At 43.1% G+C, this 14,611-nt stretch overlaps 1 protein-coding gene across 1 annotated transcript in view; it reads right to left on the bottom strand.

Moving 5' to 3' along the window:
* Window positions 1-4,478, bottom strand: part of xrn1 (5'-3' exoribonuclease 1) — a 37,586-nt gene extending 33,108 nt beyond the window's left edge. Inside the window, exons 1-3 of the mRNA XM_057857888.1 lie at window positions 4,268-4,478; window positions 1,442-1,674; window positions 488-585 (exon numbers count right to left, since the gene is read on the bottom strand). Coding sequence (XP_057713871.1) covers window positions 488-585; window positions 1,442-1,674; window positions 4,268-4,342 — 406 coding nt within the window. The 5' untranslated portion in view covers window positions 4,343-4,478. The remainder of the gene's footprint in view (window positions 1-487; window positions 586-1,441; window positions 1,675-4,267) is intronic.
* Window positions 4,479-14,611: the final 10,133 nt, after the last annotated feature.

The following is a 14,611-nucleotide window of genomic DNA, read 5'->3' as shown; positions in this document are numbered from 1 at the left end:
TAGTGTAGGTTTTCGGGCTATGGAACAAATTAAAGGAATTATAATGTATTCTTATGTGAAAATCCTGCTCGACATACGACCATTTCGACTTACAAACAAGGTCCTGGAACGAATTCACTTCGTATGCAGAGGTACCACTGTACTGCTTTTCCTGCTAAGTGGGTATTGGCATCATCAAGTTGGCGTTATTCTTGTAGACGCTACAATATGCACTCGTCTTTCTATGTTCATTCGAAATTGTTGGAAACCATCATTTTTGGACCAAAACTTTTGAATTTTACCGATGAAAACATTTTAAGTAACTGTCAACTAAAACTGGATGAAATTTGTATGAGATTTCGTCGACTAAAACTAGACGAAGACGAACACATTTTAAAATGAACAAAATATGATGAAGACTAATAAGTATTTATGTCCAAAAGACTAAAAAAAAAAAAAAAAAATTTAAAAGACTGCCAAAAGAAACACTGGTCCGTAGACTCCATACCTGGGGTGATGCAGTTAGAGTCAAAGCGAGCTTCTGTGGGCAAAACCTCTCCTTTTTCCAGAGCTTTCTTAATTTTCTCCTCTGCTTCTTTGGCAGACCTTCATTCACAAACACACATGTACAGATATGCGTCATGTTGTCTATAACACTAAGGAAAGGTTAACCAACATGTGTCATTGCAGTCATAGAATGAAAAACAAAACGACAGTGATCCCTCGCTAATTCGCATGTTAAACTTCGCACCCTCAGTCCATCTCGAACTTTTTTTCAATTAAAAAAAAAACAATGAGCTGTCCCAAGCCGATAGCGTAGTCTCACTCTTCCTCCCTCCCTCCCTCCCTCCCACTCCCTGCTCTTTGTTCGTCAGGCATCCACTGGAGTTGGTTATTAAAGTTAATGATGACTGACAGATGTTTGGGTTTGATGTTGCCAGAGACACAAACGTAAAAGCGCTGCATGCGTCAATCACCATTTAACTTGTTAAATACTTGCTGTGGCAACTCATTTTGTGTGAGCAGCTTGAGTGGATTTGAGTTGACTCACTCAATGAAGCATTAAATAAAGCCTAGCATTTTTCTATTACTTTATTCTTGTTTAAAAATAATACGGTGGGACAAGAACAATTTTAAAACTTAGTTAACTCATAATTATTACATTTGAAGTACTTACAAACCATTTTTAAAATTTATTTACATAATTTTTCTGTAAAATTATAGTTTGGGGAATAAAAAAGGAAAAAATATGTCTTTTATGTATCTCTTTCCAATGGAAAATCTGAATCAATACATTAAACACACACACAAAAAACTACAACTACTTCGCGGTTTTTCACCTATCACGGCAGGTTCTGGTCCCCATTAACCACGAAAAACGAGGGATTACTGTACCGTAATTCCCCTCAAGATAATTTTAAGAGGTTCAGACAAGACTTTCCCCAAAACATCTTGCACATACCGAAACCTTCGTCCCCTCTGCTGGTTCATTTTTGCTCTTGGTGCCACACCATCAACAGCCATGAAGAAGACCTTCCGTGGCTTGATGATCCTGAAAAGCACCTCCACATAATGGAAAATGTCAGCAAAAATCTTCTCCTCAGAGATGCGGAAGTGAACGTCCTCATCATTTGGGTGAGAACACTGATGGATGATCCCATTCATATCCAGATAGAGATTGTCAAATTCTGGAATCTGAAAAATAAAAGATTTTGTAGGAGTAATAATAATGCTTTTTTTTTTCTTTTCTTTTTAAAGCGTTATTTTGAACTCCCATGGTAACTGTCCGAGAAAAACAAAAGTTTGCAAACGCACAGATCAAAGCAAAATCAAGTAAAACGAAATTAAGAAGACATATCACTGAGCAGAACAGAGTTAAAACTGGGTATGTCAATTCTAAGAGGTCTGTTTTGAATATGGATTTGATAAGTATGAGAAAAGTTACGAAGATCAGGAGGGAGCGCATCCCAGAGCTGGGGGGCAGAGTGGCTAAATGCTCTGGAACGGTAGGTGACAAAATGAGCACATGGGACAGAAAGGTGGACGGCAGAGGAATCGAGTGGTCAAGGAGGAGTGTTAATAAGAAGGAAGCCGGAAAGATAGGATGGCGCAATCCCAAAATAAAGTGATAATCACTGCTTGCTACATGTTTAAGAGACTTGAGATCCTCAATATCATGGCGTAAGAACAGTTGTTTGTTGCTTGATTTTACGTTCCGTGACCAGGAAGTTCCACGTTGGTTCCACGGGCTCGCCTTTGGTGACATAAGGTGTGTGTGTGAACACAAAACTTATTTTGGTTTAGGAGATTGAAGTAATATTGGGAGAGAAAAAAAGTAATACAATTATGAGTTTATTTTATCACTTACTTTTAGGTTACGTGAACCAGACGTTATTCAGGGTCCACATACTTCAACTTTTGTCAACGTAAGGTTGATGTTAACACAAAACAGCTTTAGACTGCTACAAAATTTAAAAGCAGTGAGAGACTAAGATATGTTGAGGAATAGCTTCATGTTTGTTTGTCTTCTATTTAGTGCTGCAATGACTAATCGATTAACTCGAGTAATTCGATTAGAAGCTTAGAATCAAATTTTGCTGTTCGAGTATTCGTTTAAGTAGAGTGGTGTTGTAATGGTTTGTTTTTAAAGTGTTTGCATTTAGTTTTATCGATTTGGGTGGATACATTGCCCACTACTGTGGCAACAGTGAATATGGCATAACTTATTTAACATGGTTGAATCAGGCTAGTTTTTGTTTGAGGTAATCAGTGTTGTAAATAACGGCGTTAGAGTATGACAACGTTATTTTTTTAGTAGTGAGTAATCTAATTAATTACTTTTTTCTTCTTACTATGTTATTCTGTTTTTTAATTTTTTTTTTAATGTGGGGGAGGGTTGAAAAAAAAAACATGAAAGGTAACACCAGTTACTTTTCCAAGCAATTACTCTTACATTCAGGTAATTGAGTTACTAACGCAATTACTTTTTGGGAAAAGTAATTTGTAACTGCAATTAATTACTTTTTAAAAGTAAGATTAACAACACTGGAGGTAATACATTTGTACTTCAGTTAATAGCTATATTTAGCCCTTTTTTTGTGGGAATGTGTTTGGATTATTTGTTAAGCGCATTGTGAAAAAAACTTGCATTTTATATCATTTAAACTCGCGGACTTTTGCTATGCAAGTTAGAGAATTGTTCTTTTGTTTTACATAAATCCTTATTTATTTATTTTTTTTACAATACCGTTTGAGGCTAAGCTCAGGTTTTTGTTAAATAGATTTTTAAATGAAGGTGCAATTCGGCATTGCTTGAAGAAAAGCTTGGGTCTTTTATTTTGTATTTACATTTAATGCTCTTTAGAAAGTGCAATCCCAGCTAGCCTTTGTTTTACATCTCCTAATATTTATTCTGCAATGCTTTAAATGTTCCTAATTTGATTACTCAATTATTCGAACTAGTTTATAGATTACCGACAACTAAAATAATCGATAGCTGCAGCCCTACTTCTATTCCTGCCGGGTTTAGTGTTCAATCAGCCTACCATGCATGTTTTGGGGATGTTGAGGAAGTCTGAGTACCTTGAGAAAACCACACTGACACGTTGAGAACATGCACACTTCAAACACGAGCACAAAACATTTTACGTATGTAAGAATAGTTGCGAGGTATATTTTGAAATCGATTCCAATTTAAAGACCCGATTTCGGTCCTATACTGCGATTGTGGAAACAGATCGGGGCACACAACACGATGCGCACGCGCACAATTTAAATGATGAAACAGTAGGTCAAGCTCTGCAATCAACAGTAATATCTTTATATCATCACCTAAGCAAAAATATTATTTATGTGAAGTTGAAATCAAATGTTTATATATAGCTTTATTATTCACTTTTTAGTAGGCTCCCTTAATTGTACGGCACGTAACAGAAGACAGCTGACAATAACAAGTAAACTTGATTTTATCTACAACGTAAATGTTACTTAATGTCTGTGGCGGACTTCCTAGTTGTACAACTCAAGCGGTTTGTTTCTCGTCTGCACATATTACAAAAGGGGCTTGTTCCGTAATCGTAGGCGGTCACACGATAGTTTACAAAAATAGCTGATCCACAATGGATGATATTTAATTAAAAAAAAATTAGTTACAACAATGTAGTCGAGTAAATTAAAAGTAAAGTCTGTGGAAAAGCATGCCGATAGCCAAATACAATCTAGCTAACACTGGTATACGATCGGTAAATAGGAACAGAAACCCAATCCACGGTCACCACAGCTATCTTACCTGGTGTTCCTTGACAACTTCACTGAGGCAAGGGTAACGCTCTGAAATCCACCGATAAAACTTTGGGACCCCCATATTGACAGTAAAAACGAAATTCCTCTGTTTTACGGTCCAAAAAGTGAGAGTACTTTTAATTGAACTGGGTGATTCTTTGCAGCTGCTACAAACTAGCTAGTTGCCCCTGGTACGTCTACAAAATGGACTCGCCTTGTTGTGTGTCTGAATCGGTTCCTACATGTGATTGTTACGTAAAGAAGCATGGAAAAAGCAATTTAACAAAACGCAACTATACTTTTAAATCAAATTAATAATGGACGCAAATATTTGTAAGTGTTAATTTTTTTTTTTTTTTTTTTTTTTTTACTAAAAATAATTAATTGTGAAACTAGGTGCTTAGACAGGAAAAAAAAAAACTGGAGGCCTAGGCCACCTCTAAGTCATCTTTTTCACATATTTTTGTTTGCAGTCTACAAGGCTCACAGAATATTGATGCCCTTAAAAAAAAAAAAAAAAAAAAAAAAAAAAAAAATATCGAAATGTAGGCTAGTGATTTAAATACGCCACCAGATGTCATTGGCGAGTTTTTGATTAACTGGGAGATAAAGACAATTTGTGCATTTTGACCCTTCACTGACGCCGTAGCTTCCTCTGCCTTCCAGTGCTGGCGTCATTGGGCCTTATGCCCCATTGTATTTCATGAAGGTTGGTGAAGAAGTTGTTGCCGAGTTTCTTGTGCCAATAAACGGCGTGGTCCAATCTGCAAATCAGAACGCCCGTGCCCACTCGTCCTTTCTGCCATACACCCCGTCATCACTGAACCAACAAAAATACACAACGCAGAGCATCGTGGTGTACAGAGAGGGGTCGCACGGGTCGGGTTACATCTTTGGTGCCGTGACCCGGATTTGTGGCGCTCCAGGACCGAAGAGGACAAGATCAACTTTTTCATCAACGTTGCAGCAATAGACTTGCACCTTGTGTGTGTGCGGTGTGTCAGCAGAATTATTGAGGTACCCATTTTCCCATTGTGTCTATTTGAAACAAGGTAAATTTAGTTTTTCTCATTGGGTGGAGACCATTCCTTAAAAAAAAAAAAAAAAGAAAAAAAAAAAAAAAACTAACTTGGGAATGGTAAACGTTTTGTGGAAAAAAAAAATATGAAAGTGATGCTGGTTTAATATCACAAGCGTTGATAGTGTATTTAATTCATATCTGTGATTTTGAAATTGAACTTTATTGTGATATTGGTGATATATCGGTGTATTGAGCACATTTTAGTGATACGCACACACATTTATTTAGCTGTTGAAATAATTACATAGCTAAATAGATAGCAGTTGAAAATGATGAGTAACAGTGCAGACACCCAATTAAAGCAACAAGGCTCCTCCATGGCCACAACAAGTCACCAGCCCACCCTTGGGCCTGGTACAAGCCTCCACCATGACTCCACAAATCAAACCCAGCGTTGGAAAGAGGGGGAAATGGCTCGTCCCAGCACAGCTCATCAGCAGCCAGCAGTGAGGCCTGGGCCAACAAGTCAATTTCCCAGATTCAACGCCCCCCAGCAGCTGGGCTATAACATTATTCGTCCACCTCCTCGTCACCCCACGGACACCAGTTTAGCCCCACCGCCTACCCCACCACCCTCTATGTTGTCGCCGTATGTTGATCCTCGTGTTTCATTGACTCATGTGTCCACAGTAACAGCCTCTGGGACCCCAGCGCAGACGCCCATGAGACCGATCTTCACATCTCAGGCTACTGGACCTGGGCCTACACCCACTTCTCCGCCACAGTGCCCATCACAACTCGGCGTGTCACCGGAGAAAGTTGTGCAGCAGTCCCCTGTGAGCTACATGGGTTTCCCTCCTTACCCCATGCAAACTGCTATCTCTAGCCTCCATCCTCACACCAGCTATGCGTATTCCACATCCATGCCCCAAGCTTCCACACCACGGCTGCAAACAACACAAAACATGGACAATATGCATAGACCTCCCGCAGCAGAGCAGGCTTTCCAAATCACAGAAGATGAACATGTTCCCCAGTTGCAAATGTCGAATGCTTTCGTCCACCACCCTCAGCCTCCACTGCACCCATCTTCTACAGGTGCATGGGGCCACAGTGTGCTCGCTAACCCAAACCCCCCACCAACTACTTATGGCGGCTTCATGCAGACACATCAGGTGAAAAATGTCCAAGTTTTCACTGGTAATGCTGATAGTAAGATGCTTGTGGAGGACTGGATTCGTGACATGCAATATCTCCTGGAGGCCATAGAACTACCTGCACACCTCCGTTTCTCCACAGTGGTGCGTCACTTGGGCGGTGAGGCCAGAAAATTAGTACTGAACCTGCCCACCTGTGACCAAACTCCAGCGAAGGCATTTGAAGAATTGAGAGCAGAGTATGGTGACGCACAGGGCTCTTTAGACCCACTGGCTGACTTCTACGAGCGTAGCCAGAAGCCGGGGGAGTCTGCATGTTCTTACGCCATAGCTCTGGAAGCCACGTTGCGAGCTGTGGAAGAAAACCAAAGAGGTGGCGAGGCCTTCCCTGACCGTGACAGTAAACTCACCCGTCAGTTCTTGAGAGGCCTTATCGATGAGTGGGTGTACACGAGAATTGCACCAATGAAGCCACGGCTGCTCAGCTTTCGAGAGCTTCAGGCTGAACTCAGGAACCTGGCAAGAGAATCAAAAACTTTCCAGTCCCAAAGCAAAGCAAAGAAGACGTTCACTCAGGTTCATGTCGCTTCAGAGTCTAATTCAAATGCAAGGACAGAGAAGATGAAGCAGGCTTCGGAGTGGATGGAGCTAACCGAGTTGGTCAAGAAATTAGCCCTTAACCAAGAGGAGCAGATGACCAAGTTGACTCAGCTGGAATCTAGGATTGCTACGCCTCCTGTAGCTCCACAGCAGAGACTCCGCCCACCTCCTGGTCCCACACCCCCGATTTCAAGTGTCACATGTTATCGGTGTGGGAAGCAAGGACACATAGCTCGAGTCTGCAGAGCTGTGTTCCTGGAATCTGATGCAGCGTGGGCACGCCAACCTCGGCCAGTAGTTCCGGCGGAGGGAAGCATGCTACAGCCAGCCCAGCCTTTAAACGAATAGAGCCCATGGTAATTGGGGCTACTATGGGCGAGCAGCAAAACCCCCCACAGCAAGAGAACAATTCTGTAAATGAAGAAGAGGACACTCCCCTTGTGGGCCCTAGGAATGAGGGTGAGGTGGAGGTCGATGGAACAAAGTGCATGGCGCTCCTCGACTCTGGCTCTCAGATCACCAGTATTACACACAGTTTCTGGTGCAACCACCCCGTCCTTAAAAGTCAAAAGCTACAACCATCTAAAATACCCATTGAAGGTGCAGCTGGCCAGAGTGTGACTTACCATGGTGTCCTACAGATTAGCTTGAAAGTTCTGGGTAAAGAATTCAAAAGTGTGCCAGCTTTTGTTGTTGCTGACTCGTCATATCGGTCTTCTGTCCCTATGCTGGTGGGGACAAATGTCATTCGCGCCGCTAGAACCCACCTAAAAGTGACATATGGCCAACACTTCTTGCACCAGATTAAAGAGAGCCATCCAGAGTGGTACACTGCTCTATTGGATGTTGGAAACACTGAACATTGCAGTATGGATGGCATGGTGGGCCCTGCGGTGTACACTGGTCCCAGAACACACATTCCAGGGGGAAAAGAGATGGATTTGATGTGTAGGATAAAAGCTGGTCCTCAAAGGAAAACTTACACAGCCCTGATTGAAGGCCATTCTGCAAGACCACACCCACAAAATGTCCTGGTGGCCAAAGTTTTTGCTGATGTAAAGAAAGGAAGTGTCCCCGTTCGAGTAATGAACCTGTCTCAGCATGAAGTCATCATAAAGCCTCATACACATCTTGCTAATGCCTTCTTGGTGGAAAACGTGGTGGACTTTTCTGACAAGAACCAGAGTGGCATTGATGATGGTGATGCCAAAGAGGTATGTCAGAGTCTGCATCAAGTAGTGGCAAGCAGTGGGGTGGATTTGAGCGAAGCAGCGGTGGAGAACGAAAACCAGCGCACTCTCCTTAAAGAACTGCTGGAAAGGAATGCAAGTGTGTTTTCCCAGCACCCCATGGATTATGGACACACAAAGACGGTGCAGCATGAGATCCCTCTGGTCGACTCTAAGCCATTTCGACTCCCCTATCGCAAAATCCCCCCATCACAGTGGCAAGATGTGAGAAAGTTGTTAATGGAAATGGAAGCATCAGGAGTCATCAGACCCAGCAAGAGTCCATATGCTTCTCCAGTGGTGATCGTAACCAAGAAAGATGGTTCGTTGAGGTTATGTATCGACTACCGAAAGTTGAACTCCTGCAGCACAAGAGACGCATTCCCCCTTCCCAGGATTGAGGAAGCTTTGGAGGCTCTGGGACAAGCAAAGTACTTCTCGACACTCGACCTCACATCTGGTTATTGGCAAGTGGAGGTAGCTGAGCAAGACAAGTACAAGACAGCATTCAGCACCCCCATGGGCCTATTTGAAGCGAACCGTATGCCCTTTGGGCTGCAGAATGCCCCCTCCACGTTCCAGAGACTTATGACATGCTGTTTTGGTGATCTGAACTTCACTCACCTCTTAATCTACCTGGATGACCTGATCATTTTCTCTAAAACCTTCGATGAGCATCTAGAGAGATTACAGCTTGTGTTCGACCGGCTACGGCAGCATGGCTTGAAGCTGAAACCCTCCAAATGCCAGCTGGTGAGGAAAGAGGTGCAGTATTTGGGCCACTTGGTGTCTGCTCAGGGTATCCGGACGGACCCGGAGAAGATCAGTCGAGTGAAAGACTGGCCGAGACCAACAAACCGGAAGGAAGTGCTCCAGTTTCTGGGATTCGCTGGCTATTACAGGAGGTTTGTGTGCGGATACTCAACGTTAGCCGCCCCATTGTATCGCCTCACTGCTGGAGACCCCAGAAGGAAAAAAAGTGGAGTAAAGAAACGTGTGGAGCCTGGCCTTCCTTTCCTGTGGACTGATGAATGTGAGGAGGCTTTCCAATCCCTGAAAGAAAAGCTGACAACTGCACCCGTGCTGGGATATCCAGATTTCAGTCTGCCTTTTGTCCTCCAAACTGACGCCTCAGGAGAGGGGCTTGGCGCGGTGTTGGTCCAGGTCCAGGATGGAACTGAAAGAGTTATCGCCTTCGCCAGCAGAGGTTTGAGTCCACCTGAGACGAGATACCCGGCACACAAGCTCGAGTTCCTTGCGTTGAAATGGGCAGTGACCGACAGGTTCTACGATCACCTCTATGGGCGAAAGTTCTCAGTCTTGACAGACAACAACCCTCTCAAGTATGTGATGTCTTCAGCAAAGCTGGACGCCACCGGTCAAAGGTGGGTGTCTCGACTGTCAGCTTTTGATTTTGACGTCCAGTATCGGCGGGGACAATGCAACACAAATGCCGATGCCCTCTCTCGTATGTCTAACCAAGAGGTCACTCAAGCTCTGCAAACATGCCCTCAGCAGGTGAAATCCAGTCAGGACATGGGACCGCCAGCCCAAGTGCCAGACTGTCCCAAAGACCTGTACACGTCTACCCCACAAAAGCCTCATTCTGACACCCTCAGAATTAAGGTGCCATATCAAGACGTGGGAATGGAGTCACTGCCGGCCATGACAAAACAGGAGATCCGTGCGAGTCAGAAAGAAGATCCCGTCATTGGGCCTGTCTTGCACTACAAAAGTCTGAACCGCAAACCAAATCGCAACGAGAGAATCAGCGATGGTGGCCTAGTGGGCCTTCTTTTAAAAGAGTGGAAGAGGTTAGTGGTCAAAGATGGTATCATGTACCGCCGCATTCGAGACCGCCAAAGGGGAGTAGTGGAGCAGTTGGTACTTCCAGAGAAACTCTGAGCATCAGTCAAAACTGCGCTCCACGATGACTCAGGGCATCTGGGTTTTGAGAGGACAGTGCACATGATAAGGGAGAGGTTTCATTGGCCACGAATGTTCCAAGAAATAAAGGCATGGTGCGAAAACTGTGAAAGGTGTTGCCTCCGAAAGACCCCAACTGCAGGTGTCAAAGCTCCCATGGTCAGTATTCACAGCAGTGCTCCCATGGAACTCGTATGTGTGGACTTTTTGACTCTGGAGAAGTCAAAGGGTGGCCTAGAGAATGTCCTCGTCGTCACTGACCACTTCTCACGCTATGCACAGGCATACCCCACCAGAGACCAAAAGGCCAGCACTGTGGCGAAGGTGCTGTGGAAGAACTTTTTCTGCCGGTTTGGTTTCCCAGCGAAATTGCATGCAGATCAAGGGCGCAATTTTGAAAGTGCAATTGTGAAGCAGTTGTGTAAGTGTACTGGCATCCTCAAGACCCACACAACCCCCTACCACCCCCAGGGGAACGGGACCACTGAGAGGTTCAACCGCACTCTCATGAACATGCTGGGGACACTTGAGCCTTCACTGAAACCCCGCTGGCATGAGTATGTGGATGCGATGACACACGCCTACAACTGCACACGCCACGATTCAACAGGGTACACGCCGTACTACCTGATGTTTGGGAGGCATCCCAGGCTCCCTGTTGACTTGATGTTTGGTCTCCCAGCCACCCATGAGCCATGTGGGTATAGTGAATATGTTCAGACGCTGCATGATTCCCTGTCCAAAGCCTATGCTCAGGCTAATGCAACTTCTCGTCAGGCAAAAGGGCAACAGAAGAAGTATTATGACCAAAGAGTACAGAGCCATGCTTTCAACCCAGGTGACAGAGTCCTGGTCAAGGTTTGCCAAGTGGAAGGTCGACAGAAACTGGGTGACAGGTGGGAGTCACGTCCATACATCGTGGTGAAGAAACAACCAAACTTGCCTGTGTATGTGGTCCGATCAGAGGATGGCGAAAAAGAGAGAGTGCTCCACCGCAACCTCCTCACCCAGTGCATGTTCTTCCCAGCGGAAAGGTCTGATGGAGTGACAAGGGAGGAAGTGGATGCAGACACGTCAAATGGTTTGGAGATGGAGGACACTGATATGATGGAAGAGCATACTAGTCAAATGACAGCAGAAGAGGATGCTCCACTTGCAGCAGAGAGTGTGGAAGTGGAGGATACAGCAGAAACTGTGGAGAGCTCTATTCCTGACACAAATGGACAAATGGAGCACACAGATGGAGAGGAAACAGTCGTGGAAACGGAGCAAAAGGATGATGGAAGGATGAAAAAGAGGACTGTAAAAGGGACCCACTCCCCTGATGGAACCGTTGTTCCAAGGAGGAACCAGCCAAGGAACCGACGTCCCCCCAAGAGACTATCATATGACACAAGAGTGGTGGAGTTAGATGAAGACCAGCAGAAAATACAAAGAGGAAGAGAATTGTGGGAGAAGGCCAAAGCAAGAAGAGCTATAATTCACACATAGTACAGATAAGCTAGCACACTCACATAGATAGGGCTTCCATGCACGAATTTTGGTTTTGCCACAATAGTTACCTATGCCTTATCTGACACTGTCTACTGCGAATCTGCAAAGTGTGTTGTGTTTTTGTTGTGATGACTGGGACGCCATCATTTAAACAAGGGGTGGATGTAGGCTAGTGATTTAAATACGCCACCAGATGTCATTGGCGAGTTTTTGATTAACTGGGAGATAAAGACAATTTGTGCATTTTGACCCTTCACTGACGCCGTAGCTTCCTCTGCCTTCCAGTGCTGGCGTCATTGGGCCTTATGCCCCATTGTATTTCATGAAGGTTGGTGAAGAAGTTGTTGCCGAGTTTCTTGTGCCAATAAACGGCGTGGTCCAATCTGCAAATCAGAACGCCCGTGCCCACTCGTCCTTTCTGCCATACACCCCGTCATCACTGAACCAACAAAAATACTCAACGCAGAGCATCGTGGTGTACAGAGAGGGGTCGCACGGGTCGGGTTACAGAAATATAAATAAGGTTACAGGGGAAAATGTAACAGAATATTTGGCCCATTGACACAATGAGTTGATTGCTTTTTGGTTGAATGATTTTTGTGAGCCAAATCAGGATAGATTCTAAATGTTTTAAGCCACATCTCAGTCATTTTTTAAAATTGAATGTTCAATACATAATCTTGATGACATGAACATCATGTGCTTGACATTTGACCAGCCAACTTAACCTTTGAAATAATTAAGATAGTTCTTGGCCCTGTACTAGCCAATATGGCAAGGCGTGGCATTATTGATCAACAAAGCAACTTTATACTTCACATACAAGTAATTAAAGATGTAAACAACAACCTAACAGATACAAATCAAATATAATAATCAATTCTTGTCATTTGTCATCCCTTTGGAAAGTCTTCATAATTAAAATCATCAACAAATGACCTAAACTAACCACGCTGGCTTTGAATTTAGCAGTGGTGGCTCCATCACATTGCCAGCTTCAAATCAAAACAATCTGGCCTGATTACAGACCAGGGGCGTCACTAGGTTTTAAGAACGGGGGGTGTTAATCCCTTAATCCCCATGAATTACACAGGATGTTAGTGAACAAGCACCAAAATTGCTAACAAAAACTGATAAATTATACAGTCTATAAAAAAAAAAAAAAAAAAATACAAAAAAATTGTCGTCTCGCCCACCCGGGTGGTATGGTCTCTCCTTTCAAGATCGGGTCCTCTACCAGAGGCCTGGGAGATTGAGGGTTCTGCGCGGGATTTTAGCTGTCCCTAGGATTGCGCTCTTCTGAACAGAGACGTCGGACGTTGTCCCTGGTGTCTGTTGGAGCCATCACCCAGCTTGGGGGTTACTCCATATACTGTATATATGGCGGAAAACACTCAGGTGACTTGAAGTTCCACTCTTAGACCCCCAATTTGGCCAAATTTCAAAATTGTCCGATACGCGTGTGTGATACATCATTGGAAAGCTTAAAATCTCAATTTTCAGGGGGAAGAAAAATTTTGAACGTTAGGGCATTTAAAAAAAACAAAAAAAAAACAGCGAAACTCTATCTGGAGGTGAGAGCACGCAACAGCAGAATTACAGACGCCATGACTTTAACGAGATATTATCGCGTACTTACCTTTTTTCAATCAAAAACTCCATGTAGCATATACTGTATCATTGAGTGTCAAGACACAGCTGTGAATGGCCACAGCTGGATTTTTTTATTTTATTTTATGGGTGAAACATGGTAATATAACAAGGGTCGCGATGCAGAAGTCGCAGACATCGAGGAGTGGTCGAGATTTTCTTTTTCATATATTTACCCTTTTAAACGTTTTTTGTTTTCTCCATTTTTTTTTTTTTTTGTTTGGATCTATTATTTATCATAAAAAATAACGGGGAAAATGCGTCAGTAACAAAAAAATACAATTAAGCGATAGCTATGAGGTAGATATACGTGACTTTTTTACAGATGCCAAGTTTTTCATTGTGACGTAATTTGTTTTAAAGTTTGAAATATGCGAGTGAATAATTTTTTAAAAGTCGTTTTTTTTTTTAAACTAAATATTAGACATCAATTAATGATTGTAAGCTAAAAATGACAGTCATTTCCAATCATACATATGATTACTTACCTTCTTTTTATGGCTAGGTTGAAACAAAAGTGGTTGCGTGACATCTGCACACAAGGGTTTTCAGGGTAAAACGGACAAATTAAAAATAGTTAGGGGGCTTATTGCGCCATGAATCTGCTATTGCAGCATATAGACATATTGTTCTATCAAACACAACAGTTCTATTGGCCTAAAATACAGCAGTTTATTTTAAAGACGGGTGCAAGAACAGAAACAGCTTTTTCAGCCTTGTCTGTATATATATATATATGTCAACAAATCTTAGCTGCCTCTTACATTCCGAACCATAAAAAGGGACAAATTCTGCAGCAGGATGGTGCTCCATCGCATAATGAAGGTCCCAACCCCATTGATAAAGCAATAAATTCGACTAATCAACCCTGAAAAGGTTACAGTGTTATTATTATTATTATGACTATTTTAATGACTATCCACTGATGATAATCATGCGTGAATGAGCTCAGCTCCTGTACTCATCTATGCATAAAGTGAGAAACACAGCTGATGCTCCAGAAGGAACCCAAAAGATAGTGGTAATAAGATTGCACGCTTCACTCTACTAGGAGCTTACAATGCATTTCAGACTAACTACCTAGCAGCAGCTAAGTAGCAGCGTTATTTTAGAGCTGGGATGCAACTTTTGACCGCAAAACAACAAAGGTAAGACGTGAAAGGTAGTACCGACTACTAACAATGAAAACGCGGAACGCGGATTGGATTTTCAGGGATTTGGGTGTTCTCTATATTAACAAGTGGAATTGATTGGATAGCGGTACACTGATGGGG

The sequence above is a fragment of the Corythoichthys intestinalis genome, chromosome 14 (assembly GCF_030265065.1).
Source record: "Corythoichthys intestinalis isolate RoL2023-P3 chromosome 14, ASM3026506v1, whole genome shotgun sequence".
Classification (NCBI taxonomy): domain Eukaryota; kingdom Metazoa; phylum Chordata; class Actinopteri; order Syngnathiformes; family Syngnathidae; genus Corythoichthys; species Corythoichthys intestinalis.
The sequence above is the reverse complement of the archived record's forward strand: the minus strand, read 5'-3'. Positions and strand labels throughout refer to the sequence as shown.